This window comes from Hirsutella rhossiliensis (genome assembly GCF_020360975.1).
Source record: "Hirsutella rhossiliensis strain HR02 chromosome Unknown scaffold00004, whole genome shotgun sequence".
Lineage (NCBI taxonomy): Eukaryota > Fungi > Ascomycota > Sordariomycetes > Hypocreales > Ophiocordycipitaceae > Hirsutella > Hirsutella rhossiliensis.
Genome location: NW_025408670.1, coordinates 1,601,693 through 1,627,431, shown reverse-complemented (window position 1 = coordinate 1,627,431; position 25,739 = coordinate 1,601,693). Strand labels below are relative to the sequence as shown.

The 25,739-nt window shown below is 59.1% G+C and overlaps 7 protein-coding genes across 7 annotated transcripts; 4 read left to right on the top strand and 3 right to left on the bottom strand.

Moving 5' to 3' along the window:
- Window positions 1-221: 221 nt before the first annotated feature.
- Window positions 222-1,571, bottom strand: HRG_04340 (uncharacterized protein; the record flags this gene model as incomplete). Its single annotated transcript, XM_044862811.1, has 2 exons — window positions 222-811; window positions 872-1,571. 2 exons carry the CDS (start codon window positions 1,569-1,571, stop codon window positions 222-224), a joined length of 1,290 nt encoding a protein of 429 aa, XP_044721425.1.
- Window positions 1,572-2,803: 1,232 nt separating this feature from the next.
- HRG_04339 (cytochrome p450 domain-containing protein) lies at window positions 2,804-4,604 on the top strand (the record flags this gene model as incomplete). The annotated part of the gene is made up of 4 exons (XM_044862810.1): window positions 2,804-3,507; window positions 3,558-4,030; window positions 4,103-4,319; window positions 4,379-4,604. 4 exons carry the CDS (start codon window positions 2,804-2,806, stop codon window positions 4,602-4,604), a joined length of 1,620 nt encoding a protein of 539 aa, XP_044721424.1.
- A 362-nt stretch (window positions 4,605-4,966) lies between these two features.
- On the top strand, window positions 4,967-5,995 carry HRG_04338 (RNA recognition motif domain-containing protein; the record flags this gene model as incomplete). Its single annotated transcript, XM_044862809.1, has 5 exons — window positions 4,967-5,188; window positions 5,256-5,361; window positions 5,421-5,655; window positions 5,713-5,736; window positions 5,779-5,995. 5 exons carry the CDS (start codon window positions 4,967-4,969, stop codon window positions 5,993-5,995), a joined length of 804 nt encoding a protein of 267 aa, XP_044721423.1.
- Window positions 5,996-6,772: 777 nt separating this feature from the next.
- HRG_04337 (fasciclin domain-containing protein) lies at window positions 6,773-8,371 on the bottom strand (the record flags this gene model as incomplete). The annotated part of the gene is made up of 3 exons (XM_044862808.1): window positions 6,773-7,828; window positions 8,019-8,066; window positions 8,198-8,371. The coding sequence occupies 3 exons, from the start codon at window positions 8,369-8,371 to the stop codon at window positions 6,773-6,775; spliced, it is 1,278 nt and encodes a 425-aa protein (XP_044721422.1).
- A 2,604-nt stretch (window positions 8,372-10,975) lies between these two features.
- On the top strand, window positions 10,976-12,500 carry HRG_04336 (glycosyl hydrolases family 16 domain-containing protein; the record flags this gene model as incomplete). The annotated part of the gene is made up of 2 exons (XM_044862807.1): window positions 10,976-11,493; window positions 11,564-12,500. 2 exons carry the CDS (start codon window positions 10,976-10,978, stop codon window positions 12,498-12,500), a joined length of 1,455 nt encoding a protein of 484 aa, XP_044721421.1.
- Window positions 12,501-18,302: 5,802 nt separating this feature from the next.
- HRG_04335 (glycosyl transferase family group 2 domain-containing protein) lies at window positions 18,303-21,089 on the top strand (the record flags this gene model as incomplete). The annotated part of the gene is made up of 3 exons (XM_044862806.1): window positions 18,303-18,722; window positions 18,785-20,836; window positions 20,901-21,089. 3 exons carry the CDS (start codon window positions 18,303-18,305, stop codon window positions 21,087-21,089), a joined length of 2,661 nt encoding a protein of 886 aa, XP_044721420.1.
- A 1,176-nt stretch (window positions 21,090-22,265) lies between these two features.
- On the bottom strand, window positions 22,266-25,643 carry HRG_04334 (ABC transporter domain-containing protein; the record flags this gene model as incomplete). The annotated part of the gene is made up of 2 exons (XM_044862805.1): window positions 22,266-22,986; window positions 23,041-25,643. The coding sequence occupies 2 exons, from the start codon at window positions 25,641-25,643 to the stop codon at window positions 22,266-22,268; spliced, it is 3,324 nt and encodes a 1,107-aa protein (XP_044721419.1).
- Window positions 25,644-25,739: the final 96 nt, after the last annotated feature.

Genomic DNA, 25,739 nt, shown 5'->3' with positions numbered 1-25,739 from the left:
GTGGCTTGGGCGGGGCGGGGTGCTTGAGCATGCGCCACACATCAGATGATGCCTTTTCAGCCTTTCAAGGGCCAGCGCTTCGAGTGACGAGAGCTTCAGGAATGCTCTTTATTCTGCAGCTGTCTGTCCGGCGTTCACGGCAGGCACTCGGATAGCATGTAACCCATAAGAAATTCAAGGAATATCCGCTACCACCAACTCGCACGCACGTCCCCAGCGCTTCAAATCCGCCTGCTCCGTCCAAGCTGGGCATCCAGCTTCTCCTTTTCGGCATCATCAAAGGCTTCCTTGATAGTCCAAGGATCGGCAACGAAGATAAACACCATCCGGATCGAGCTCCACCGATGCTTCATTCCCTGCCACAGCCGGGGCTCGGGCCGCTGCACAGTGACGAGAATCTCCGGCCAGCGACACGCGTCCCAGAGCGCCGCAGCCCAGAGGTCCAGTCGCTCCTCTAGAGCCTCGAGGCGATCCCACAAGAGGTCTGTCCAGATCTGGTGGTTTCCGACGAGCTTGAGCTGCTCCTTCTCGACCCTCACCCAGGAGCGGTATCCGAGCTTGTCCTTGTCCGCTGCAAAAGAAGTGTACGTGGAAAAGCGTCGCGGCTTCATTCGGGTCCAGGCTTTGCTGAAGCCTCGCGAAACGATGGCGCTGAAGGCGTGAAATGGCCGACTGAGAGCCCGCTCCTCAAAGGGGGCGATGAACTCGGCCACATTGGGGCCGCCGACAAGACAGAGGGCTTCGTGCATGAGGTCAAGGCCCGAGGCCAAGATGTCCGGCATGAAGCGGTCGGCAATGTCCGCCGGGCCTTCTGTACAAACACGGCTCGTCAGCGATGCGTTTCTGGGCAGCAATCGACGGGGTGATTTACCGAGCCCATGGGTAGCGCGCCAGAAATAACACTCAATGGCAATCACCTGGTAGAGTTCCCAGGGGGCCATGAGGCGCATCACAAGGCAGCGCTGCAGCTCAGCCACCTTTTCGCGGCATCTTGCAGCATACCCACTCTCGACCGTCTCGCTGAAGGTCATCTTCTTGCACAGGCGAGTCAGGATCTGGAAGAGATAGAGCGCTTGCTCGATCCTGTTGAGCTCCGAAAGCATCGGGGGGCGATGGTGAATCGACTTCCAGAGGGGATCAAACTGCTGCTTCTGAGAGTAGGCGCAGTCTTCGATGAACAGGGCCCTGAGCTCCGAAACTTTGCAGTAAAACCGGGAAATGGCGAGGGCATCTGGGGGAGAAACCCTGGTCTGCGGAGCGGTGTCGCGGAGCACCCGCACGGCGTCGACGTAAGAAGCAATGTCGGCCACTTCAATGCCGTCGAGATCAGGGGTCTCCACCCTGCCGTTGGAAAGCATCTGGCTGACAATGGCATGCTCCCAGATGTTTTCGGGCAGCTCGTTCCTCAAAACTTGGGTTGAGATGGACTTGGGGCGGGCAGTCAAGGCCCGATGAAGAGAGTCGACGGCCAGGACTGCGTTTTTGAGCGACGAGACATCGGGCAGTTCCTCGAGGATCTGGAGGTTAACGTCGAGAGGCATGTCGGCCAAGCCAAGCTTGTGGGTCGGCATGGCCGTGGTCTCTGGTGAACCGTGTTGGGCACTGATGACAGACATAATAAGACTTGAAGTCGCAAGATGGTGATATGAAGAACTCAAAGGCTTCAAAGGGGGCTATGTCCGAATTTATACTCTTGGGAAAGCCCGTCATCGGCGAGGCTGGTGTACACGTGGACGCACCCGAACGCCATACAGGATACGTGGAAAGTATGCCAAGTCACGGTCAACAATAGGATGAACTTCACTTTGGCGGTGAAGTGGTTGATTGAGGCCAGGAGACAATAGGCGGGATGAAACGGCAGGCTGCTCTGGGCGGTCGTTGCGGCGCAACCACGATGGACAAGAGGAGCCGCACCGATTCAATTGACCTGCCTGGATGGGTTGCGGTTGCCGATCAGAAGGGGAATGGCGACGAGCTGTACGAGGAGGCGGGCTCGCACTCTCTGCTCTCGGCAAGGTTGTTGAGCCATCGGTGAGGATGCGCAACATTTGAAACAGACAGGGGGGATCTGGGATGGAGCTGGGACGCCGCGAACCTGCTGGAAGTGCTCAGCAGTCTCGGCCTACCCCTTTGCCTGGCCTGCCTCTGCAAGCATCAACAAAGATGGTCTGCAAACGCCACGTCTTGGGCTGTCTCCTTGTGTATGTGAAGCAGAAGCTGGACGTCGTGTCAGCCCGAGGTCCAGAGCTTGGGCTCTCTCACCTCTATTACAGAGTAGCTTGGATGAAACAGCAAACGATACTTGTGTCGGTCGACTCTGCGCCCAGGAGGCTCTTGAAATCGCGGACGGTGTGAGTGTCGACAATAGATATGTATCACAGAGTCGCTCTCCACTTTGCAGCCTGATGGGGGTAAGGGGGGGGGTGGGGGGGGGTTGTCACTCGGGTCGCATCTGCTCTACTAACAGATTTCCCCCGAAATCCCATGACGAGGGGCTTATTAGATTGCCAACTTGGGAAACACCTCGGTCCGCTCTGCCTCGGCTCCGGCGGGGGCCTCGACCAAGCTGGACACTGTCAAGGTCGCATTGTAGCGCCGTGGCTGTGCGAGCATAGCTTAAGGTATCCAAGACACCGGGCTCCAGCGACTGCTGCGGTCAGGCAGTGTCACGCGGGGAGAGAGAGCTAATGACGAGGTGCTTGAGCAGGGTGGAGGAGGCGGTTTCTCGACCCTTTGGACGACGATATCCATGCATGTATCCCCTCTGGTAGGGAGAGACACAGTCATCACAAGCAAAGTCGACATGGCCCGAGAGAGTCTTTATCTCGTCCTCTGGCTCGCCAGCGGCACATGCCTGGCCTGGTCCCTCGCCCAAACCCTGTCGCTGCGTATCGCCGGCCATGCCCTCACGCCCTACGCCGCCTACTGCTCGCCGCCATGGCTCGCCGTCATGCTCGCCGCCGTCGTGCTCGTCGCGCGCGAGCGGCACCGCCAGCTGCGCAAGATGCGCATCCTCAAGACGCAGCCCGCCGCCGTCTTTCCGCACCGCGACCCCGTCCTGGGCCTCGACTGGGTACGCCTGATGAAGGCGGCCCTGCGCTCCGACACGCTGCTCGAGACGTGGCATGACCTCTTCACCAAGTCTGTCGCCAGGACCTTTTGGGTCAATACCATCGGAAGCTGGGTCCTCATGACGTGCGACCCGGATAATATCAAGGCTGTTCTCGCCGGCCAGTTCGAGACTTGGCCTGTCGGTGGTGTCCGGCAGCGAACCGTCTCCCTTGTCCTCGGTCCACACGCCATCTTCTCCACCAACGCCGGCGAGTGGGCGCGCGCGCGGGCCCTGATCCGGCCGAGCTTTATGCGCAACCAGATTGCCGACCTCGAGTGTACCGACCGCCACGTCGAGAACCTGCTGGCCAGGCTGTTGTCGCCGCCCCATGGCGACAAGGTGGACTTGCAGGCCCTCTTTTATATGTTTACCATGGATACCTCGACCGACTTTATGTGAGCCGACCTGCTCTCGTTTCTGACTGGCCCTTGCTGACGGTGACCAGGTTCGGCCACTCGACCGACATGCTCGTCAATCCAACCGAGGAAGCCGTCGAGTTCACAAAGGCCTTTGACTACGCCCTCCTGTCCGCCACCAGCCGCGCCCGCACCGGCTGGCTGTGGATGCTGCTACCGGACAAGCGCTTCGACGAGTCCGTCACCCGGTGCCAGGCCTTTATCGATCAGCACGTGGCGGCGGCGCTGGCGCAGGACAAGGCCAAGGAGCGCCCCTACGTCTTCATGAACGAGCTCGTCGACTCGGGCGCCTCGCACGAGCAGATGACGGGCCAGCTGCTTGCCATGATCCTCGGCGGCCGCGACACGAGCGCCAGTACCATGAGCAGCCTGTTCTGGGTGCTCGCCCGCCGGCCCGACGTCGTGTGCTGCCTCCGCCGCGAGCTGGCCGGCCTCGAGGGGCGGCGGCCGTCGTGGGAGGACCTCAAGGCGCTCAAGTATCTGAATAATGTGCTCAAAGAAGGTTCGTAGATGCGCCCATGCTTCTTTTCCACCTGTCATGCATCTGCTGACCATGCGAGGGGCGAGGATGCAGCGCTGAGGCTCTGGCCCCCTGTCTCCTCGAACGCGCGAGTCGCCAAGAGAGACACGGTCCTCCCCAAGGGTGGCGGTCCGGATGGCGAGTCGCCTCTGCTTGTCCCCAAGGGCACCGAGTGCCGCTTCAGCACCTACAGCCTGCAGCGGTGCGAGGACATTTACGGCGAGGAGGCAAACGAGTTTCGCCCCGAGCGGTGGGACACGCTCCGGACATCGTAAGTTGCTCTTGTTTTCAGTCCACGTAACAGAAAGACTGACCAGGGGCCACCCACAGATGGGAATACATCCCGTTCAGCGGAGGGCCTCGCATCTGCATAGGTCAGCAGTTTGCCCTCACCATGATGTCGTACCTCATGGCACGTTTCTTTCAGGCCTTTGAGAGAATTGAGGCCCGGGATGGCCGTCCGATGCTGCAAAAGACGAGCTCCACCATGAGTCTGTCCAATGGATGCTGGGTGAGCCTGACACCGGCCTCGGATGCAGCGGAGAAGCAGGATTAGCCGCCGAGAGTGCTCTGCAGTGCGTGGCCATGGGTGGGCGAGTTCATTGGGTGGTTCCTCTGTTGGAAGGGGGCTTGTGCATGTATCTTGGATGCCAGGGTCTCAAGGTACGAGTCGGCGGGAACCCAAACTGAATCATCGATGCAAGTGTTTGAAGTGGGAGAAGACAATGTCTCGCCCAGATTGAAAGATTAGTAATTACGGTACTCGGAGGTGGAAGTTGAGCACGTGATCTGGGGCAGATGCTTTGGTAGCTCGGCAAAACGCGTTCAATCAACCAACGAGCTTCTCCCCCAAACACCGCCTCAACTTGCTTCCTCAGCTCCCTTCACCTCCGCCCGAGCTGCTCTCGGCTGCCAAGCATGGCTTCGCGATCGCCTTCGCGTGGCCGCTACCAGTCCCGGACTCACTCTGTGGCCCCCCGGTCTGCTGATGGCCGCCGCCGTCGCTATGACTCGCGTTCCCCGTCGCGCTCGCCCACGCCTCCGCCGCGTCGCAACGGTCGCTACCGAAGCGGCAGCCGCAGCGCTCGGGGCAGAGATAGTCGCGAGCCAAGCGAGCTCCCGCCGCCCTTGGGCACAAAGGTTCTTTTCTGTTCCTATTGTTTACTCCGTCGCGTTTCCATGGCTCATAACCGGCTCTCTGCCCTAGGTTGTCGTCGAACGCCTCTCCAAGAACATTCGAGAGGCCCACCTCCGCGAGATCTTTGGCCGCTATGGCCCCATTCAAGACCTCGACCTTCCCATGAACAGGACTTGTGAGCTCGCTTCCAGCCTGCTTACCCTGAAACGCCTGCTAAAGCGTGTCCCAATCAAGTTGGCACAAACCGCGGCACCGCCTACATTCTCTACCAACACCGCGAGGACGCGGAGGAAGCCATCGCCCACATGCACGAGGGCCAGATTGACGGTGCCGTCATCCACGTCTCCATTGTGCTACCGCGTCGCATCTTCTCTCCCGATCCACCCCTTGCCCGACGAGGCGCCAACATCGATCCTCGAGTCCCGCTTGGCCCTTCTCGTGGAGGACGTGGCCCACGCGGCTTCCCCGGGCCTGGCGTATATCATGCTGCGGGCGGTCCCGGTCGTCGCCGTCCTCCGTCGCCCAGCCGATACGGCCCGCGACCTTCTGCGTACCAAGCCCCTGAACGCTCTCGCTCTCGTTCCCCCTTCAGGTCGCCCCCTCGTGGGCCCCGGGGTCGCGGTGGTGGATTCAGGCAGCGCAGCACGTCGTACGATTCTTACTCGTCTCGTTCGAGGTCCAAGTCGCCCCCTCCGCGACGAGGCGCCGGCGGCAGTCGGCTCGGCGATGGCCCTCGTCGACGCAGCCCCAGCTACGACAGCTACGCCGACCGCAACCGATCCAATAGTCCTCGACGGGCCTACCGTTGATTGTTGGCTACTTGCCGCTTGGGAGACTCGAGGTCAAAACGCGAACCAAGGCCCCTCATAGATCGGAAGGGGATGTATCATGACATGAACGCAAGGGCGACGATGCTCGATAATGAGTATGTGAAAATGGACCTGCTCTCTTTGACTCTTGCACATGTTGACGCGTGAACAGGATTTGCACTGTGGACGACGGGGCTGTTTAGCAAGCCAAGAGAGGAATGACATCGTGACAACGTGCATTGCCATCCCATTAGCTTTAGCACCATTGCAGGAAATGGAGAGACGATCCCTGGTGAGAGTACAAATCGTGCCTAGTGACGCGTTTTGCCTCTGCCTCCGCCGTTGGAACAAAGCACTTGTTGCCCGCTTCGTCAAGTCTGCATAACTGTCTAACCAACCGTGTTTTCGGTTTGAAAGGAGGACCAAGACTGATGTTTTCCTCGGACGCTCGCCCAAGTCAGCAAATTCGTAGTCACCTCTGCATATCTGAATTTACCTCGCACGGTACAGTCTTACGGCGTTGGCACCAGGGACGATATGTCGGGGATGCTAAAGTGTGCTTGAGGACCCAAATATGGCTTGTCTTACGGCAAACACGGTCAAGGCACCTGTGGATTGGGGTACCCATTATGCTCATTATCGTCTCCTTTGCCGTAAGAACCAGTTCACCATTCATTAACCTTCCTCTGTCTAACTCTTAGCCTTTTCTCAAATCGCCATCAAAGCTGCAGTATAGTATTCGTCGAAAGAGCCAAGCCCAGTTCTATATACAAGAGATCATAGCCAAGGCGCCAACCCAGCACCGACCCCCAAAAGACCAATGGCGGCGGCCCCGGCCACATGGGCTGTACAGGCGGCGCCAGGCGCCCCGACCCCTTTGCTGGAGCTGGCGAGGAAGAAAGTGGTGGAAGGTGTGGAGGCGGCTTCCAAGACGTCGGATGAGGCGACGGGGCAATTCGTGGTGCAGGGCAGGGCCGAGGTGAAGGGGTGACGAGCGCGGCTGACGGGGAAAACGGGAGGCTGAATGGCCGAGTCTGGATTGGGGACAGCCGCCGTCCCGGCATCCGGGCTGAGCACAGATGAAACAACATGGAGGACACCATTGGCGATGAGGATGTCGGGCTGGATGATTTGGGCCGAGTCGACGTATTTGTTGTTTCCGGCTTGGCGGATGGTGACGGGGCGCGGTGTGCCGGCCTCGGAGGGTGCGGCCAGCGTCTCGAGCTTGGAGCCGTTGGCCAGGGCGGACGAGACGAGGACCTGGCCGCGGACGATGTGGTAGCTCATGACGCGGGCGAGCTCGGCCGTCTTCATCTTCTCGAGCCCGCCGCCGACCAGGGCAAAGGCAGCATCCTGGGGCGCAAAGACAGTCACATTGCTCCGATCAGCAACAGCGGGCATGAGCCCGGCAGCATAAAGCGCGCCCAGAAAAGAAGTCAGACCAAAGGCGCGCGCCGTCTGGGCAAGACGCGCGGGCGGGACCAAGAGGTTATCGACGGCGTGGACGACGCCGCCCTGGAACCGAAGATCAGACTCGACGACGGAGCAGCGCGAGCCGAGACCCGAGGTGAAGACGACGGCGCCGGCGGGCTGCTTGGCGGCGAGGACGGTCTGGCCGGCGGAGACGTTGGCGTAGGCCCGGTCGACGAGGAGGGTTGCGCGGGCGCGTGTGGGGCCCGGGCTGAGGGCGGCGTCGTCGTCGGTGGCGAGGGTGCCGCGGATCATGTGGTACTGCAACAGGGGCACCGTCTTGGCCTTGTCGGCCGGGTCCCAGGCGGCGTTGAGGGAGGTGTAGGGGATGCGGTCGAAGGCTTCGTTGGTGGGGGCGATGATCTGGCCATGGTCAGTGCGGAGAAACGGATGAATGCAGGGTGAGGGTGAGGGTGAGGGTGAGGGTGAGGGTGAGGGTGAGGGTGAGGGTGAGGGTGAGAGTGAGGGTGAGAGGGAAAGACACGGGGAGTGGGTGGGTGAGATGTCTGGGAAAAGGGGGTAAACAATAGACACGGGTTTCTCTCTGGCTCACCGTGACGCCCGTGTAGCTCGGGAGCTGGAGCAAGATTTCGGGGTATTTCTGGACCAGCAAGCATCAGCAGGTTGCAAACATGAATGGTGACTGCTGTATCGTCTCATTCAACACTGTCCGAGGCTACAGGAGCAGCCTCGTCTTCCTTGATCAGCAAGAAAGGGGCACTCTCGGCGCACCTTGAGCAGGTCATAGAACTTGGAAAGATCCTGGCTTGCCTCAAGCACGGAGCCCAGGTCCTGCTGCTCGCCCGCCGCAGCAACAAACGGAAGCAAGAGGAAAAGGCCGGCGGCGAGGCCGGAGAGCATCTTGGGCGGCAGCATCTTGGGCGGCAACATCTTGAACGGCAGCATGGGCGGGAGACGGGATCCTTGGGCCGGCGACTCTTACCGCATGGGTCGGTGGATTGGCTTTCCCAGGAACAAAGTCATGTAAGAGGGAATGAGGCCGTCGTCTGCGAACTCGGGGGTCGTCGATGGCGGGCGGCGCGTTGGCCGTTCGGCGAGGGGGGGCCTGGGCCGGGCGTCGAGTTGCATCGCGATGCATGTCCGCGACGCCTCGGGTAGATTGGCAGCAACAAACAGGAAGTCAACGAGGCACTATCACGGAAGACCGAGACAGGCGTTTTGCTGTACAGTCTGTAGGTGCATGTACGTACGCCCACATGCCACATGGCATCCCATCATGTCTGCTCCATCAACGTCGACGGGCACATACACATACAGTTTTTGGGACGCAGGCTTGTGCTACCAAATGCTCGGCACGGCCAAGAAGCTTGGTCCACCTCGAGTGCAAGCTTCACCGCGTGTACGACGAAAACGGAGCTTACCGAGCCCATTCTCCGTGACGCGGACCTGCGGCCTCGCTGTCATCTGCCGAGGCCCCCCCGGCTTGAGACACCGGCATGTCCCTGGAGAGGAGAGAAGGGGAGACGGGGCCCATGCAGATGCAGGTGGTGATGGCGTCGTGTCGGCGCTGTAGAGAGAGACGTCGGCTTGGCGATGGACGGTATAGATGAGGTTTCTATTTGCCAAGTCCGAGCTGTTACCAAGGCGGCCGGCTGCGCCGCTTTCTCTGACATGGCCGCTCTCCCTCTCTCCTGCAAGCACATACGCAAAGTAGGTAACACGCCTGGTGGCACGGCTGGCAATCTATTGTCGTTTCTGCGTTGCTCTTCTCGCCTCAACAGCAGGACACAATCAATCTTCGGACGGTCACGGGCTCTGCGTCTGCAGACACGATACCGACGACGGCAGCCACGTCATTGGGCCGGGATGGGCAGCCATGGGATCGCAAAGGCGCCCGACTGGCCTCTTTTTCTTTGCCCTCCTGTCCTTTGAGCTTGAGCACGACTGGACAATTGTGGGCTGGCAGACGGCTGAGCGCCAAACGTCAGGATTGCATCAAACAGACGCTCGAGGGTCGCTCGAGAGACGTTGCATTGTTGTCTTGCTCGCTCTTCGCAGCCGCGCCGGGCCCGTGGGTGTGTGCTCCATCCATCCTTGCTACTCCTCCTCTGCCTGCTCCGAAACTCAATGGGAACCGCAGAGGCATATAGGGGTGGGTTTTGGTTGTCGATTGTAGGTATCCGTACCCTCGAGATACAACCTGTGCTCCTTGAGGGTACAACCTGTGCTCCGTCCAAGACGGATTTTTTATAATTACCTACCTACCTACTATCTAGGTCCAGTACTGCCTATGAAAAAACTACCTAATGAGACACTTGCAAGGAGAGTGAGAACCTGAGAAAGCTCGATACCGCCATGTACCAGTAGACGACGTTCTACAACAGTCGTCATTGCCACCATGATTGTTTTTTTCTCTCGACCTTTTTGTCTCGTCGACAACACAGACCCCCAATGTCGCCTGTACATCGCAGTACCAAGCGCGAATACCTCTGCTTGAGTGCTTCTCTTGCATGCTCGCTGCAGATATTGACACTTGCACATGCACAAGGAAGGGGCGTCTCTCTAGCTGCAAGGGTGCCTTCCCCCCCTCCCCTCTTCCCCCCCCGGCTTATCGCTCCTAGATCCCCGAAAGTGGGCCCGGAGCGACTCCGTAATTGGGCAAAGCGGCCCACTAATTAGCACTCGTGAGCCACAGCTCAGCCACAACGGCCGCCACTTTTCTTCTCCCCCCCCCCCTTTTTCTCCTGTGTTAATTACCTCCTACCACACACACACACCCCATCCGAATAACGTCGTCGTCCAAAGTTGCAGCGGCTCACCCGCCCGTCCGCCGTACAAATACATGCAGGGAAACATGCTGCTGTGCTCCCACAAAATTCGTCTTTGCACTGACACGACAGCAAGCGAAGCGCCACCTGGCGTTCGTTCGCCTCCCCCCCTGTTCTCGGTCTCGGTCCCTCGCGGCAAGCGGTTCAGCACAGCCCTGCCAGGATCTGTGGCCGCTCCACCACTGTGCGCCTGCCATATCGAGCACCAAAGGATGATGCATACGGCGCCTAATGGACGCCAGAGGTCCAACCCTTCCTCCACCCGGCCTCTCCGTCCCCGTCTCCCCATCCAGAGGCACGAGATGCTGCTGCTTCTCTGGCCCACGCACCCTCATCCTAGTCTGCCTCGTGCCTATCAAACGCCCAGCCGCTTCTCTTCAGCCGTCTTAGACTTTGCTGTGATTCCTTATTGACTTTGGTATTCTCGCCTTGTATCCTCTGCTTTTTCCAATATCTCGACTTCTCCTCTTATTCGGCACAGTCACTCTCTCATAATATATACTCTCCCTTTTCATTCCTTTGCCGTCTCTCGACCCCGTCCCCCAGCTCTGGCCTCGGGTTCCACGATACCATCGTCCGCCCCAGTCGCAAATCCGAATTGTGGGCTCGCCGTCCATTATCAACTCCAAGACCGCCTTCTAGGTCGCCCGCCCGCCTCCTGAAGCCACGCCTCTTCTTCTCCTCTCCCCTTCCCGCGACCATCCACATCTCCTGTGCCGCCATGGACCCTGAACCATACCCCAACGGCTACTTTGGCCGACCCGTCGTCCCCTCAGCTGCCACCTCGGCCAATGTCACGCCCCTGCGCCCCGGCACGCCCAACACGGACGGCAGCCGGAATCCCTTTGGCGACAACGACACGGCCTCGTCGCATCGTCCTGGCGCAAGCACCAATACCTTTGGCAGCCCGGATGCCTCCCGGCCACCCTCGAGCTACGGATCCTCGAGCGCACTGGGCCAGCGCCTCGAGGAACGCTCCCAGCGCTATTTCCACTCGCGGAGAGTCAAAAAGGGCGACGCCGAGAAGCCGTGGCTCGACAAGAGGGATCCCAAGGAGAAGTGGGTCACCATCTTGCCCATTGTCGGCATCCTGATCGGCCTCGCCGTCTCGGGATTCCTTGTTTGGGACGGCATCCGCAGCGTCGTCCGGCACAAGTACTGTCCCGTCATGGACGACAGCTTTGACGCTGGCTTCAACACCAACATCTGGACCAAGGAGGTGGCCGTCGGTGGCTTTGGGTACGGCTTTCCTCACGTCTTCTCTCTCTGATTTCCACATCCACTGTTGCTCGAGGCTAACCCGGCACAGAAACGGCGAGTTTGAGCAGACAACGAGCAATGACGAAAACGTCTTTGTACGTGACGGTAAGCTCGTCATCAAGGCAACGCTCCAGGATGCCGAAAAGGTGGAAAAGGACAATGTCATCAACCTGCTCAAGGACGGATCCTGCACGTCCAAGGACTGGTACAGCTGCGTGGCGGCGACCAACACGACGGCCGGCAACTCGAGCGTTGTGCCGCCCACCAAGTCGGGCCGCATCAACACCAAGAAGGGAGCCAAGATTCGGTACGGACGGGTCGAGGTGACGGCCAAGCTGCCCGAGGGCGACTGGCTGTGGCCCGCCATCTGGATGATGCCAGTCAAGGACACGTACGGCAGCTGGCCGTCGTCGGGCGAGATCGACATCATGGAGTCGCGGGGCAACAACTGGAGCTACGCCCAGGGCGGCAACGACATCGTGTCATCGGCCCTGCACTGGGGGCCAGACTCGGCCAACGACGCGTGGTGGAAGACCAACAACAAGCACCGGGCTCTGCACACGACGTACAGCAAAAGCTTCAACACGTTTGGCCTCGAATGGTCGCAAAAGTACCTCTTCACCTACGTCAACAGCCGGCTGCTGCAGGTGCTCTACACCAACTTTGACAAGCCCATGTGGAAGCGCGGCGGATTCCCCGAGTCCAACTCCAACGGCACGCGGCTGGCCGACGTTTGGAGCCAGACAAGCCGCGACAACACACCCTTTGACCACGACTTCTACCTCGTCATCAACCTGGCCGTCGGCGGCACCAACGGATGGTTCGAGGACAGCAAGTCGGGCAAGCCGTGGCTGGACCGCTCGAACAGCGCCAAGAAGGACTTTTGGAAGGCGCGCGACGCGTGGTACCCGACCTGGACTCAGCCTCAGCTCGAGGTGAGCCGCGTCGTTATGATGCAGCAGTGTGACGGCAATGAGGAGCTGTAGGACTTTTGCAGGGGTTTTTTCCCCCTTGTTTCTCATTTTCTCTCATTTTCTCTCATCTTGTCTTTTTTTGATTCATCCACTAGCGGGATCATGTTTGCATCTCGTATCTCTGTATAATGTTGGCTGATATAGACGCGGATTGGAGGGTTTCCGGCTCGGATGACAGACTAGATGCTGCAGTCGAGGCAGGATGGGTGCGCTCAGACGACTGCTACTCTATGGGTCCTGGGCCTGGCTGACGAGATTTTGCCCTTGGAAGGCAGGCGTTATGGTTCTTTTGCGTTCATGTCTTGTTTTCAGCTGCCGTCGTATTTGGAGAGACTAGATTGATAGTAAGATTTGTTTATTGGATTCTCCTTGCTCGCCCGTCAGATAGACGCAAAGATGCGGTGAATTGCGTGACAAAGGCATGGGTGGCGAAGAGCGGGGTGGGTGAGGGCGTTGGATAAAGATGCACACTTGTGCAATGTAACGTAGCCATGTCGGCGTGTCTCAGCAGTCAGGCTCACGCGGCAGCTTGCGGTGTCGAGCCTGGGGCGGGCGTGAAGGGACGCGGAGCGGACATGTACGAAGTGGGCGTGGGCGGCTCCAGGCCAGATGTCGGGAACCAAACATGTTTGTTTCCGCGACGAAGAGGAGATGGCGGCGGGTGGGCGAGATGGGACGGTGAAGACGAGAGGGATCCTTTGGCCGTCGGAGTGGCTGTCGAGGTGGCCGTCGAGGTGGCCGTCGAGGTGGCCGTCGAGGTGGCCGTCGAGGTGGCCGTCGAGGTGGGAGGCTCTGCCAGCACCAAAACGTCATCGCGCTCCCCTTTGCGGTTAAAGACGTCGTACAAGACTGAGGGGGTTTTATTTTTGTTTTATTTTTTCCAAACCTCGTCGTGAACCACTCGGCTAACTTGGATGATGGTCTAATTAATTACTTCATGAAAGCGGAGGCGGGGGGTGGTGTGGGGATAGATGCACTGGAGGAGGGCTGGCGACGGGAGAGCTACGGCTAGCGGCCGTTGGTTGATTTCTTCAGTGAGCATCCATCGTATTATCAGCTCGATGGGCGGCGGGTCAGAGAGGTAAATCCCCGGCGCGGGGGCGGTTAGGGGAGGCCGGGCACTGCAGACAGTTACCTACAGTGAGGTGCTGCGCTGAGCCAACTCCCTACCGGTATGGAGCCTCGGGCACCCTTGGATTCGGAGATTGCGGCGGGCTTGCAGTGATGATAGAAAAGATATGTTGGGATAATAATTAATCGCCAAGCCAAGAGAGAGGTTGTGGCTCGTGCCACCGTCATCTCCAGCCGGTGCCTGGCGGGTGCAACGTGATGCATCACCTCGCTCGTCTCGCCGAAGCGCGCTGATGTGCTGCACAGCCGAGGAACGGCAAGGCACCCGGATTCCGAGCAAGGCCCTCCATCGCTGGTCTGGTCTCTTGGCTCCGGACACTCGAGGCGCAGAGACAGGGCGGTCGTCTGCTCGCTTGTCTGTCTCGGACATGAAGAAGAAGCAAATCGAGGAGTCGGGATGTCTCTCTCTGCATGAGAAGAAGACGTCCATGCCGACTGTTGGCTGCTGCTGTAAGTGAGAGTAATGATGAACTGCCACGTGATGAAAGGAAAAGAGCAAAACGACAGAAAGGGCCGAGCGCCGACAGACGCGGGCAGCAGTGAGCAGTGTCTTGGGGAGGGCGCTTGCTTTGCTGCCGTGGCGCCAATGGAGGATCGCACACAAATCCAAATAAATGCTCGGGTCTGGCGATCCGGGAGCAGCAGCCCGAGAGAGACACGGAAGGGTGCACGGACGCCCCGGGGCGCCAGGGTCCCGGGGGCTCTCTTGTTTATTTTTCTTTGTTCTTCGCACTAATATCCAGTTTTTTTTCTTTAACTTCCATTTTGCCGGGTCACGCTGTTGACAAGAGTGTCTATCGCCAATCCAATCTGCGTGCTCACCACCCATCTTATATCCAAGCCCATGTATGTCAGCCATCACCTCACCTCAACCTGCCCTATGGACTGCCGCCACCGTGATACCGCGGCTTGGGTCAGACGGGCAGGTGTGTGTGTGTGTGTGTGTGTGTGTGTGTGTGTGTGTGTGTATGTGTGTGTGTGTATGTGTGTGTGTGTGTACATATGTGTGTGTGTGTGTGTGTGTCTGTGTGTCTGTGTACTGTATGAATTCCATGGCTTCCATTCACCAGGTGCAGGAATACGAGAGAAGGGGGCAGAGGCCCAAAAATAGCCCCCTGGAGAGGGTGGTGGCCACCGTAACCGTGCATGAGGGCGCATGCAGATACACTCGTGCATGTCCCCGAGGGCTATGAAGAGACCTTGTGTGGTGGTACAGGGGCAACTGATGAACGAGCGTCGAGTATGCAGGTAATGGGTGCATGGGAAACCCGAGCTCGAGCATCTTGGCGAGCAGCTCGGCAGGCCCTCTTGTTGCCTTGTCGGGCTACCGTGTACGGCGTATCCGAAGACTGCTGGCGAGAATTCCCCTCGTGTGAATATCTCGTCAAAACATCCGTACCGAGTGCTTTTTTTCCTTTGCCCCGCCAGACTGCTGTTTCATTTGATCGTTGTTTCTTTTTAGAAGGAACCGCGGTTTATCATTCGATGCTCCTTTGGAGTCGCCGCATCACACGTTTCCTCTTGTCCAGTCTTTTCCCTGTTTCTGGGCGTTTTTTCCCTTCTTCTCGGCCCTTTCCGCGGGGCTTTTTTGCCTCCAGACTGTCGACGCGCTAAAGACGGGAAGAGACGGGTTCTAGCAATAATGTGTGAGTAATTAATTAATACAGTAAGGCTGCCAATCGGTTTTTAAGCTTGTTCCAGATGGTCCCGCCAAACAAATCGACTTGTTCACGTCCAAGACACAACCTCCACATATAATACTTGGACGATTGTCCTTTGAGCCGCGCCTATTGTAGGCCAGAGGTTGCAGGTACCGCCGACGGCCACCACTGTACCCGTGCGGTACGCGGGCCATGAATCGACTCGCAGTGCATCATCTCATCACACAGCCGGCGACGCCATCCAGCTGCTGCCCTCCGACCAGCTACATGCATGGCCCGTCAACCCGTGTGCGTATGGTGGCATGTCGCCCAATCAAAGAGGGCGGATAGATGAGAGCCGAGAGCCACGCCACCCGAGAACTGCGCTTATCCACCCCAAAACTGCTTCACGATGCTACCAGCGACCACTTGACGCTTACAAAGTGCCTCACGAGGAGTGAAAAAGGGGGCGAATATTGACGAGTCCAGCTTCTGTTGAGGCTTGACAGCTGGACAGGGGGAAGACTGTTGATGGATGTCCTCTCCGGGAAGATGCCGTGCATCGTCACGCTCTGGGTAGTCACCGAGCCGCCTGCGAGATCTGTCTGGGTATCCTGCACAGTATGGTATCCGCATCATTCATTAGACACTTTGACTGTTCGGCCGAGTCTACTATACCGAATTGTCCAGCCCGGACTCGTAGCTCCGCAGCTGCCGGCTGCCGGCCGGACCGCACTCGGCACCGGGCCGAGTATCCAGCCGTGCGGGCCGCGGTTGGCGGGCATCACTGCAATTAGGCTCTGAAGGGCCCTGAAAACCGCACCTCGAGCACCACGGCCCCGCTGCAGACATGGGAGTGGGGTGAAGCTGCCAAGACATGGGCCACTCCCTCCAGCGCTTGGAGCTTCGCCTGCGTAATACCTGCTGTGATGAATGCCTTTATTAGCAGTCTCTGCTCTTGTACGGGTCGAAACAAATATCCTTGTACCCAGCATGTATACCCGCTCCGAGAGTACCTGCTCCGTACGTACCGTCCAGATATATATGCAGGCCGTGGCTGGGGTTAGCCAGTCCTAGGTACCTAGATACCTAGGTACTAAGCACACCCCCCTTCGGACCCCGGACGACAGGTTCGTGGGCTCTGCCGCTTTCCTAATCCGGAAGGTTGAACATTGTTATCCACTAGGTACCAGAACTCCTCCTCCTCCTCCTCCTCCTCCTCTCCTCATCCAAGCAGCGAACCGCCCATTGTCATCGGAGGAGGAGGAGGAGGCCTGTTTCAGCGTCGAGGCAGAGCTGCGGTACGGCATGACGGCCCCGCCAATACCACCACCTCGCTCGCGCTCACGAGCTGCCTCCGAAGCGTGTCATCTCGTGGAACTCACGAGTGACGATGCATGGATGACCGTGGGCCGCCTCGCTGCCACCGTCTGCCTGCCCGTCTGCCTGCCCGTCTGCCACACCTGCGATCTGGACCCGCCCTGGACTCATGCCGCCGTTTGTCCTCGGGCGCGAACAAGCCTCCCCGCAGGCGCCATCAGCTAATCTCGCTCTCTTGGCGCCGTGCTCTCTCGCTCGCTCTCCCGCTCTGAGCTTTTGGGACGGCCGAAGTGACGGGCATGTACTGTCCAGTAGGTCCAGCTACGAATCACACTTTGGACCCCATCCCCCCTCTCTCTTATCTCTCCGACTGGGCGGTCAAAGATCGGGGCCTTGCCATGTGTGGCGTTAAGGCTGTCCACGAGCTTATGGCCCGCTTCCACGGGGAAACGAGACGAGAAGATATCGACACCACCGCCCCGATCCTCGACACAGTCCACATGCCCCCCTCCCCCACCTCGGCCCGGGCGTCTCGGAGCAGGGATCCCTGGTATCCACGGGGTGTGCGCTACCCAAGCGAAAAACGTGGGCGAGACCAGGGTCCCGCCTCTATCACCACTCCTCGCACCCCTTCGGCCTTCCCAGACATGCTCCAGCAAGGCTCCAGAGTGCATGGTCGATGCCAGACATGCTCCCGGTTCCAGTCTTGTTTTGCCTCCCCTCGGCTGTCGAAAGCTGGGCTGAGCCTGACTTGCTGCTGCGGTTCGTATAACATTCCTTGTCCGTCTTCCCCCTCCTGCCTCTCGTCCTTCCGGCCGCCAGGTATCTTCGGGTTTTCCACTCCTCCCCACCCACCCAAACTTCTGGGCCTCGGTCTCTACTTGAAATCCTCTGTTCGGATCCGTCGCCGTTGTCCTTTGTTCCAGCTTGGCAATAATCAGGGGGTGGTGGGGTCCAGAAGGGTTCCGTGGCGTCTTCGGCCTTGACAAACCGCAATCTCTATTCGTGGCTCAGGGCTGGTCCTCGGCCCTCACACACTTTGCACATCCCTGCTCCTTCTCGGCCTCAAGGCCTTGGGAGAGGCCGAGTGGTGGCCACTCATCTCGTCTGTAAGTCCAACCCGCCACTATTCCGCCTTACATCTGCTCTCTGCCTCGCCTCGTTTTGCCTGTCCTCATAAGTCTATCTCCTACTTTCCTTAGTTTCGCTCATACTCCGTCACTGAGACGGTCAAGTAGACTTCAAGCATCACCTTGGCTGCTTTCCTCAGCCCACTTCGTCTTCGCTTCTTGGCTTGCGCCCGGCTTCACTCACCTACTCGGGATTCGCTTTCACTCCCCAAGGTTTCCTTCCGTCGACATCACGTCCGCTTACAGTCTCTTATTGCTCGACCTTCTTTGTGCTACCCAAGAGGCCCGAGACGAACCAACGCCCCGTTCTAGGTTCGTGCCAAAATAAACATCAGCTCGCACCGCAGGCCACCCCGTGCCTTCACTGTATGTCTCAGGCTCGTGTCCCATGAGCTCGCATAGACAGGCTTTAATCTGACGGGCGCACACCATAGCAGTGGGCCGCACTTTCTTGCTCAAGAGGAAGCTTTCTTCTCGGCCTCTTTAGGCCCCCAAGTCCGCTGGGCTTGCGAGCCCTCCTCCCGAGTTAAGAGGGCATCACCCACTTACCCAAGCTTCCAAGGTGTTGTCGACTTCTCAACTCTCGTTCAACAATGGGCTTTGGCGACTACTTCAAGGCCGGCAAGTCTGAGCCCCCTCCACCGGCCGAGGATGCACCCTCGCAGGTCCAGCATTATGGGCCCTCCGACGTGTCGGAGAAGCAACCTCACTCGGCCCGGAACGGCAACGACATGGAGCTCCTGCCTCCGACTCCTCGATTTCATTCCCGGCCACAGTCGAGCTCTGGGCGGTCGACGCCGTCAAGCCATAGCTCAATATTCCTCGACGACATCAAGCATGAGGTCATGGTCAACTACTTGTACCAGCAGCAATGCTCCCAGCTATGGGTTGGTGATGGATCCGGCGAGGCTGAAGGCGTGCTCCTGCGCAAGGCGCGTGGCCACTACATGGCATGCCCTTCCCAGCTCGGCAGCTCCCCGTTCGCCATAGCCTGCGCCGCCATGAACCTCCAGGTGAGCCATCTGCCTTCTTTGCTTCGACTGCGTGAGAAAGACTGACAGGTGTGAGCCCGTAGTGTGCCATGACTGTAAACTCTCGGGTCATCAAGACTTTCCTGCAATGGTCTCCCGATGCCGTGGACGTGCCCCTGATGAACGGTCTGCGCGTCCAGATCTTGCCCACCCTGGAGGACCTACCGCGAGCGCGAAAGCACCAGTTTGCCGCCTTTGTTGCCTCCGAGGGCCTGCTCATTGTCTGGGACGATGATCCCCTGAACCTTGTGCAGCGCGCCAAGGCAATTGAGTCGGAGCTCATGGAGCTGGTGTGGAAGGCGGGCAATAGCGACGACGACGAGGACGAGAAGCGCGGCGGCGCCGTTGCGGAAGCCGAGATTGATGAGGAGAGCGGTGAGATCAAGCCGGAGAAGCGCCCCGTCCATCTGCAAAACACGGTTCTGGTCTCGTTGACCATGGTCCTCATTGTCGTGTCGCTTGGTGCCGCTTGGAGGCAATTGGCCATCGAAGTGTCTGTCGACGGCAGCTATATCCGCCTGGCCCTGATCGCGCTTTGCCCGGTCCAAGTCTTCTTCACCCTCTTCTTCGCCCAGGTCATTGTCGGCTGCCTGGCTCAAATCTTCGGCCCTGTCCGCCAGCTTACCATCAACTCCAAGTTCTTCTCGGCTCGCCCTCCACCGCGGCTGCAGACCCCCGTCCTGCCTCACGTCACGATTCAGTGCCCCGTGTACAAGGAGGGCTTGCAGGGCGTCATCATCCCCACTGTCAAGTCCATCAAGCAGGCCATGTCCACCTACGAGCTCCAGGGCGGCTCGGCCAACATGTTCATCAACGACGACGGGCTGCAGCTCATCTCCGAGGAGGACCGCCGCGCACGCATCGAGTTCTACGCCGACAACAGCATCGGCTGGGTCGCCCGCCCCAGGCACGGCGAGAACGGCTTCCAGCGCAAGGGCAAGTTCAAGAAGGCGTCCAACATGAACTTTGCCCTCATGGTCTCGTGTAGGGTCGAGGAGAAGCTCCAAGCCATCAACCGCCCGCCCGAGTGGAGCCAGCACGACGAGGCGCAAGCCTACGAGCAGGCCCTCAAGGAGGTGCTCGAGGAGGACGGCCGTGCCTGGGCCGACGGCAACATCCGCGTGGGCGACTACATCCTCCTCATTGACTCGGACACACGCGTCCCTGCCGACTGCTTCCTCGACGCCGTTTCCGAGATGGAGCAGTCGCCCGACGTTGGCATCATGCAGTTCTCCTCGGGCGTCATGCAGGTTGTCCATACCTACTTTGAAAACGGCATCACCTTCTTCACCAACCTCATCTACTCGGCCATCCGATACACGGTCTCCAACGGCGACGTCGCCCCCTTTGTCGGCCACAACGCCATCCTCCGCTGGTCCGCCATCCAGCAGGTGTCGTACCAGGACGAGGACGGCTACGACAAGTTTTGGTCTGAGAGCCACGTGTCAGAGGACTTTGACATGTCGCTGCGCCTGCAGTGCAACGGTTACATCATCCGTCTGGCGGCCTGGGCCGGCGAGGGCTTCAAGGAGGGGGTGTCGCTGACCGTGTACGACGAGCTGGCCCGATGGGAAAAGTACGCGTACGGCTGCAACGAGCTCCTCTTCCACCCCATTCGAACCTGGCTCTGGCGCGGGCCCTTCACGCCCCTGTTCCGCCGCTTCCTCTTCTCCAATATCCGCTTCACCTCCAAGATCACCGTCATCTCGTACATCGGCACCTACTACGCCATTGGCGCCGCGTGGATCATGACGGCCGCCAACTACTTCCTCATGGGCTGGTTCAACGGCTATCTCGATAAGTACTACGTCGACTCGTGGCAGGTCTGGTTCTCCATCATCATCGTCTTCAACGGCCTCGGCAACGTTGCCCTCGCCGTCATGCGGTACCGCGTCGGCGAGCGCAGCCTGCTGTACGCCATCTTTGAGAACTTCAAGTGGACTTTTATGCTTGCCATCTTCCTTGGCGGTCTGTCACTGCACGTCAGCCAGGCCTTGCTGGCGCACATGTTCGAGATTGACATGACTTGGGGGGCGACGAGCAAAGAAGCCGAGTTTTCAAACTTCTTCATCGAAGTGCCCAAGGTGCTGAAGAAGGTGAGTTGTGATTCCAGTCCACCAACGCGTCTGCTGGCTTGACTAACCAGGTTCTCTCATTCAGTTCAAATTCTCAATGCTCTTCGCCCTCATCTTCATCATCGGCATGATCATCCTCGCCGTCGGGCCGTTTGTGCCGCATGACTGGCGCATCACCGACTTTGTCGCCATCCTCCCCATGGCCACGGTCGCGGCCAGCCACTTTCTTCTGCCGCTTGCCTTGAATCCCGCCCTCATGACCTTTTCTTGGTAGAGGGCCAACGGCCATTCCCTCGCCTCGACTCACCATGCTCGCAAATATCAGCCACTGCTTTGCCCTAGACGGAACAGGAGTTTATGAGGCTGTTTCTTTCTTCCTTGGACATAATTTTCTTTGATTGGTTTTCGGCCTTCATACACTGCTGCTTCACACCGGAATTGGCATCTCTTTACTGGTTTGCTCAACCGGTTTGACGCGTGATGACCGGACTCGAGCCACATTCCACCGTTGCCTACACCTCGTTTGTCCTTCTATCTTATCTTTACTCACTCCCCATCTCATATTTCTTATTTCTTAATCACTCGAATAAGATAGCACATGGTCCTTGGAGGAAAGCCGAGGCTTGCATACAGGAGTATCGGGATATATACTGTCGGGGATGGACTTTGACTTGCATTGTCGATTGGCCGTGGAACGGATCGGAGGGTTAGGAAGGCGTACGAGAGACGTGCGAGCTACCGGGAGAGGCACAGTCCAAGAGTCTAGATTTCTTTATTCTCTGCCTTTATATCTTGAGAGAGGTGGGTATCAATGTTGCAGGTGCGCATCAGAGCGAGAGAATGAATTAGGATAACGTCGTATCAGTCAAGACATCGACTTGGACATGGAGCATCGAGACGCCACGACGAAGCCTCGATCACGGGTACGAGATTCTACGAGGAAACCATGTTCAACCGTGTATGTTCCCTCTCTCCGTTTTTATCCTCCTAGTCTCATCTCGTGTAGTTGAAGAGAATTCTTTTCAAGCCAGTCTATTTGGAAAATCCCAGACAAAAACGCCTCTATCGACCGCGGCACATCATCCATTCATCCCTCTCTATCCGGCGCCCAGTTCCCTGCCCCCGCCCCCTTTTTTTAATTCCCGGCGCGGGTAATAAGACTAGCGAGCGTCTCCCGTTTTTTTTCCTCTCCTCGCCTCTCCGCGCACCCAAGACTCGGAGCCGTGGGAACAAAAGGTCTGGTCAAATCTGATAGGCCGTTCCTCGGCGGCGACGCCTCCATAAGCGCACCGCGGTAGTATCCAAGTCGCGAGTTTCGACGTGGGGATAACTTGCCCCGAGCAGCAACGGAAAACAAAACGACGGAATGGTGACAGAAAGAAAAAGCCAAGGACCAACCACCCACCTTCCGTGAAGGAAGGGAAGGAAAGGCCCCGACGTCGGCGAGCCTTTAGTTATCCTCGTCGTCCGTGTCGGGAGGGTGCGGCGTGCCCTTGGGGCTGTTGAGCCACTCAATGTGCCTGAGACGACGCCTGACCTCGCGCTCCTTGACCTCCTTCTTGGTCATCTTCTTCTTCTTGCGCGCCTTGAACTTCATCTCGCTGTTGTCCTCGATGCCCGAGTTGACGGCGGAGCTGACGACAGAGCTGGCCGCCGTGCTGGCCACGGCGCTGGCCGGCCGGCTGCTGTCCTCGAACCGGTCGCTGCTGATGGCCGCGGTGCCGCGCAGTGCCACGCGCCCATCGTCCACGTGCCACTGCTCCGAGCAGAGCGCCCCGACAAACTCCTCGTTGTGCGAGATGAGGATGACGCCGCCCTTGAAGTCGCGGATGGCCACGGCTAGCCCGCCGAGCGAGTCGCGGTCCAAAAAGTTGGTCGGCTCGTCGAGCACCAGCAAGTGCGGGTTATTCCACATGGCGCCGGCAATCACCACCTTGACCTTTTGCCCGCCCGACAGCGACCCAATCTCGTTGTGGTTGGCGATCTCCGGGTCGAGCCCGAGGTCGTCAAAGTGCTTCGAGATGACAGACGGCTGGAGCTCGCGGTAGCCCAGACCTTCTCGCGAAGCTTCGTGGTCGTCAAACTCCTGCACGAGCTTGTCGAATCCGAGCTCGATGAGCGTCTCGCGCGAAATCTTGGTGTTGTGCTTGGGAAGGAGATTGCGCCATTTCCTGGGCCAAGTTAGCTTCAGACGTACACGCGTTGAGGGGATATTGGTGCCTTACACTTCGTATTGGAACGTCTTCTTGTACTTTTGGCGACCGACGAGGGCCTCGATTTGCTTCGCCGACTTGCCATCCTTCAGGTCGACCCACTTGTCCATCTGCTCCCGGTCCTTGTCAGACAAGACGCGAGTCTGCTTCATGTGGACCTCGCGATCGTCGCCGTGAGCATAACGCCATTGGAGGTACTGATTCGGCGTCTTCTCCAGGTGCATCTCGACGTGCTCGAGCGCGTGCTGCTTGATGTAGCCGATGCGCAGGTTGGGGTGCTTCTCCACCTTGCCTATGGAGGGGATGACCTCGCCAGTGAGAATCTTGATGAGCGTCGATTTGCCCGCTCCGTTTGGTCCAATGATGGCAACTCGAGACGACAGGGTGAGCTGGCAGGAGACGTCTGACAGCGACGGCTTCGGCGCCTTGGGGTACGTGTACGAGACGTTGGTCATGCGGATGATGGCTCGCGTCTGCGACTTGACGCCCGTCAGGATACCGGGAGGAGGGAACTTGAACTGCACGTTGGACGCCGAGAGGGTGTAGTAGCTCTTGGCTTCCGGCCGGATCTTGACAAAGCTCGCCAAGTTGCCCTTGTAGCACGCCAGCTTCTTGTTGGGCTCGTAGTGGTAAATGTCAGTCGTCACGTTGTCCAGGAAACCAGAGTCGTGAGAGACGATGAGGCTGGTGATTTCGGTGTGCGTCTTGAGGTAATTTTCGAGCCACGCAATGTTGGTCACGTCAAGATGGTTCGTCGGTTCGTCCAGCAGGAGAACGTCGGCCTTTTGCAGCATGGCACGCGCCAGAGCGAGCTTCATCTTCCACCCGCCCGAGAGGGACCCGACTTTTTGAGCCTGGCGGCCCTCGGGCCCGGGCGTGAAACCAAACTCGGTCAAGACTTCGGAAATGCGCTTGGTACCCTGGGGGGCGATGGTGGGGTCCTTGGAGACGAACTCAAGGATGCTGATGTCGGCGTCCTCGCCCTGGTTATGCTCCACGTAACAGGTGCGGAGGACGTCTTGGGAAGGGAAGCCCTCGAGCTTGCCGTTGGCGATGCTCCTCATCAACGTAGACTTTCCAGCGCCGTTGCGTCCGCACAGGCCGTAGCGGTGGCCCTTGAGAAGGCGCAGATTCGTGTGCGAGAGTAGCAACATCCCTCCGTAGGCCAGAGAAAAGTCGGCGTCGACAATCTCCACCTCGCCGTCGTCCTCCTTTTCGGGGACGCCGTATCGGCGGTGGTCCTCGTCGACGTAGTAGCGCTGCACCGCATCGCCGACCTTTTGGTGGGCTCCAGCCTCGCACATCAGGGGCTGCAGATACGGGGCGATGCGGTCCGAGACGCGGGTGACGAAGCGATAGTTGACATCGGTCGCCACCATGTCGCAGATATAGGGACGCGCTAGCTTGTAAATGTCCAGGCCGCCCGTGAGCCCATTGTTCTTCTTGATGTGCTCGTCGAGAACCTTGGCCACATCATCAGGAGTAGTGCGCGCGACGATGTCCTGATCGTTGCCCATGGCCTTTTCCATGGTGGCCAGGGCTCGGTTGGCCAGCTCGCGCACCTCAGGGAGAGAGGCGCGATCACAGACGCCCTTGACACCCGGGGTGAGCTTGGGCAAGAAGGTCCTGGCCTCGATGGGGTCGTGGACGAGCTTGGTCAGGTTCTCGACGATGACGACGGTCTGGCGCAGGACCTCCTGGGCGGTGTTGGGCGAGTTGAGGGACCTCTCGAGAAAGGGCGTCAGCAGAGCCAGGACGGGCGAGGTGACGATGGCGACAAAGGTGGTCTGAGACAGGGCGTGGATGGCCTTTTGCAGGGTCTGGGTCGAGGGGTGCTGCATGGTGTCGACGAGGAGAGGTATCCTGGGGGCGACGTCGTCGTTGGAGAGCAGTGTCGTGAGCGAGTTCATGGTCTGAACGGCCTGCTTCTCCACCTCGGCCTTGAGATCGTGCATGCCGCCCTCGACAAGGGGAATCAAGCCAGCCAGCTTGGCGCCCATGACCTCGCGCAGCACGTCCTTGTCGGCAGCCTCCTCCTTGGTGGTGCCCATGGACATTTGCGCCTTGTCGGCCATCTTCTGCAGCATCTTGTAGGCGCCGACGGTGCCCTGCCACTTGCCCGTCCTCTTGGCGAGGTACTGGCAGAGGACGGGCAGCAGACCAGTGACGAGAGCCTCGGGGCTTAGGTTGGCAAAGAGGGCATCAAGGCCATACTGGGCAGCCTCGCGGACGACGGCGCCCTTGTCGGCGAGTGCGTCGAGGGCACAGGCCAGCAGGCCGTCCTCCTGGCACAGAAAGACGACCTCGCTGATGGGTTGCTTCGGGGGGAAGCGCTCCAAGATGGCGCCGAGGAGGTTCTGGGCGCTCTCCCGGCGGAGGCCGTTCTTCTTGTCCGAGGCGGCCTTTTTGATCTCGGCCAGGACGCCGTGCTGCTGCAGACCGACGAAGCCGACCGAGTTGAGCAGCAGGCTGCAGAGGCCATAGCTGGCGTCGACCGAGGCAGCCGACGTCTGGGCCGTGAAGATGGTCTTGATAAGGGCCGACACGTCCTCGTGGGATGGCGGGGGAGGGGCGTCTTGGGACACCATGGTCGGCGGCGAGACGGGGTGAGGCATCGCGGCCCAGTTGCGCTGTGTCGCTGTCGTCTGCTGACTCTGGTGACGAGTCTGGTAGCAGCAGCAGTGGCAGCGCAGGGTGGTGCCGCTCGGTTA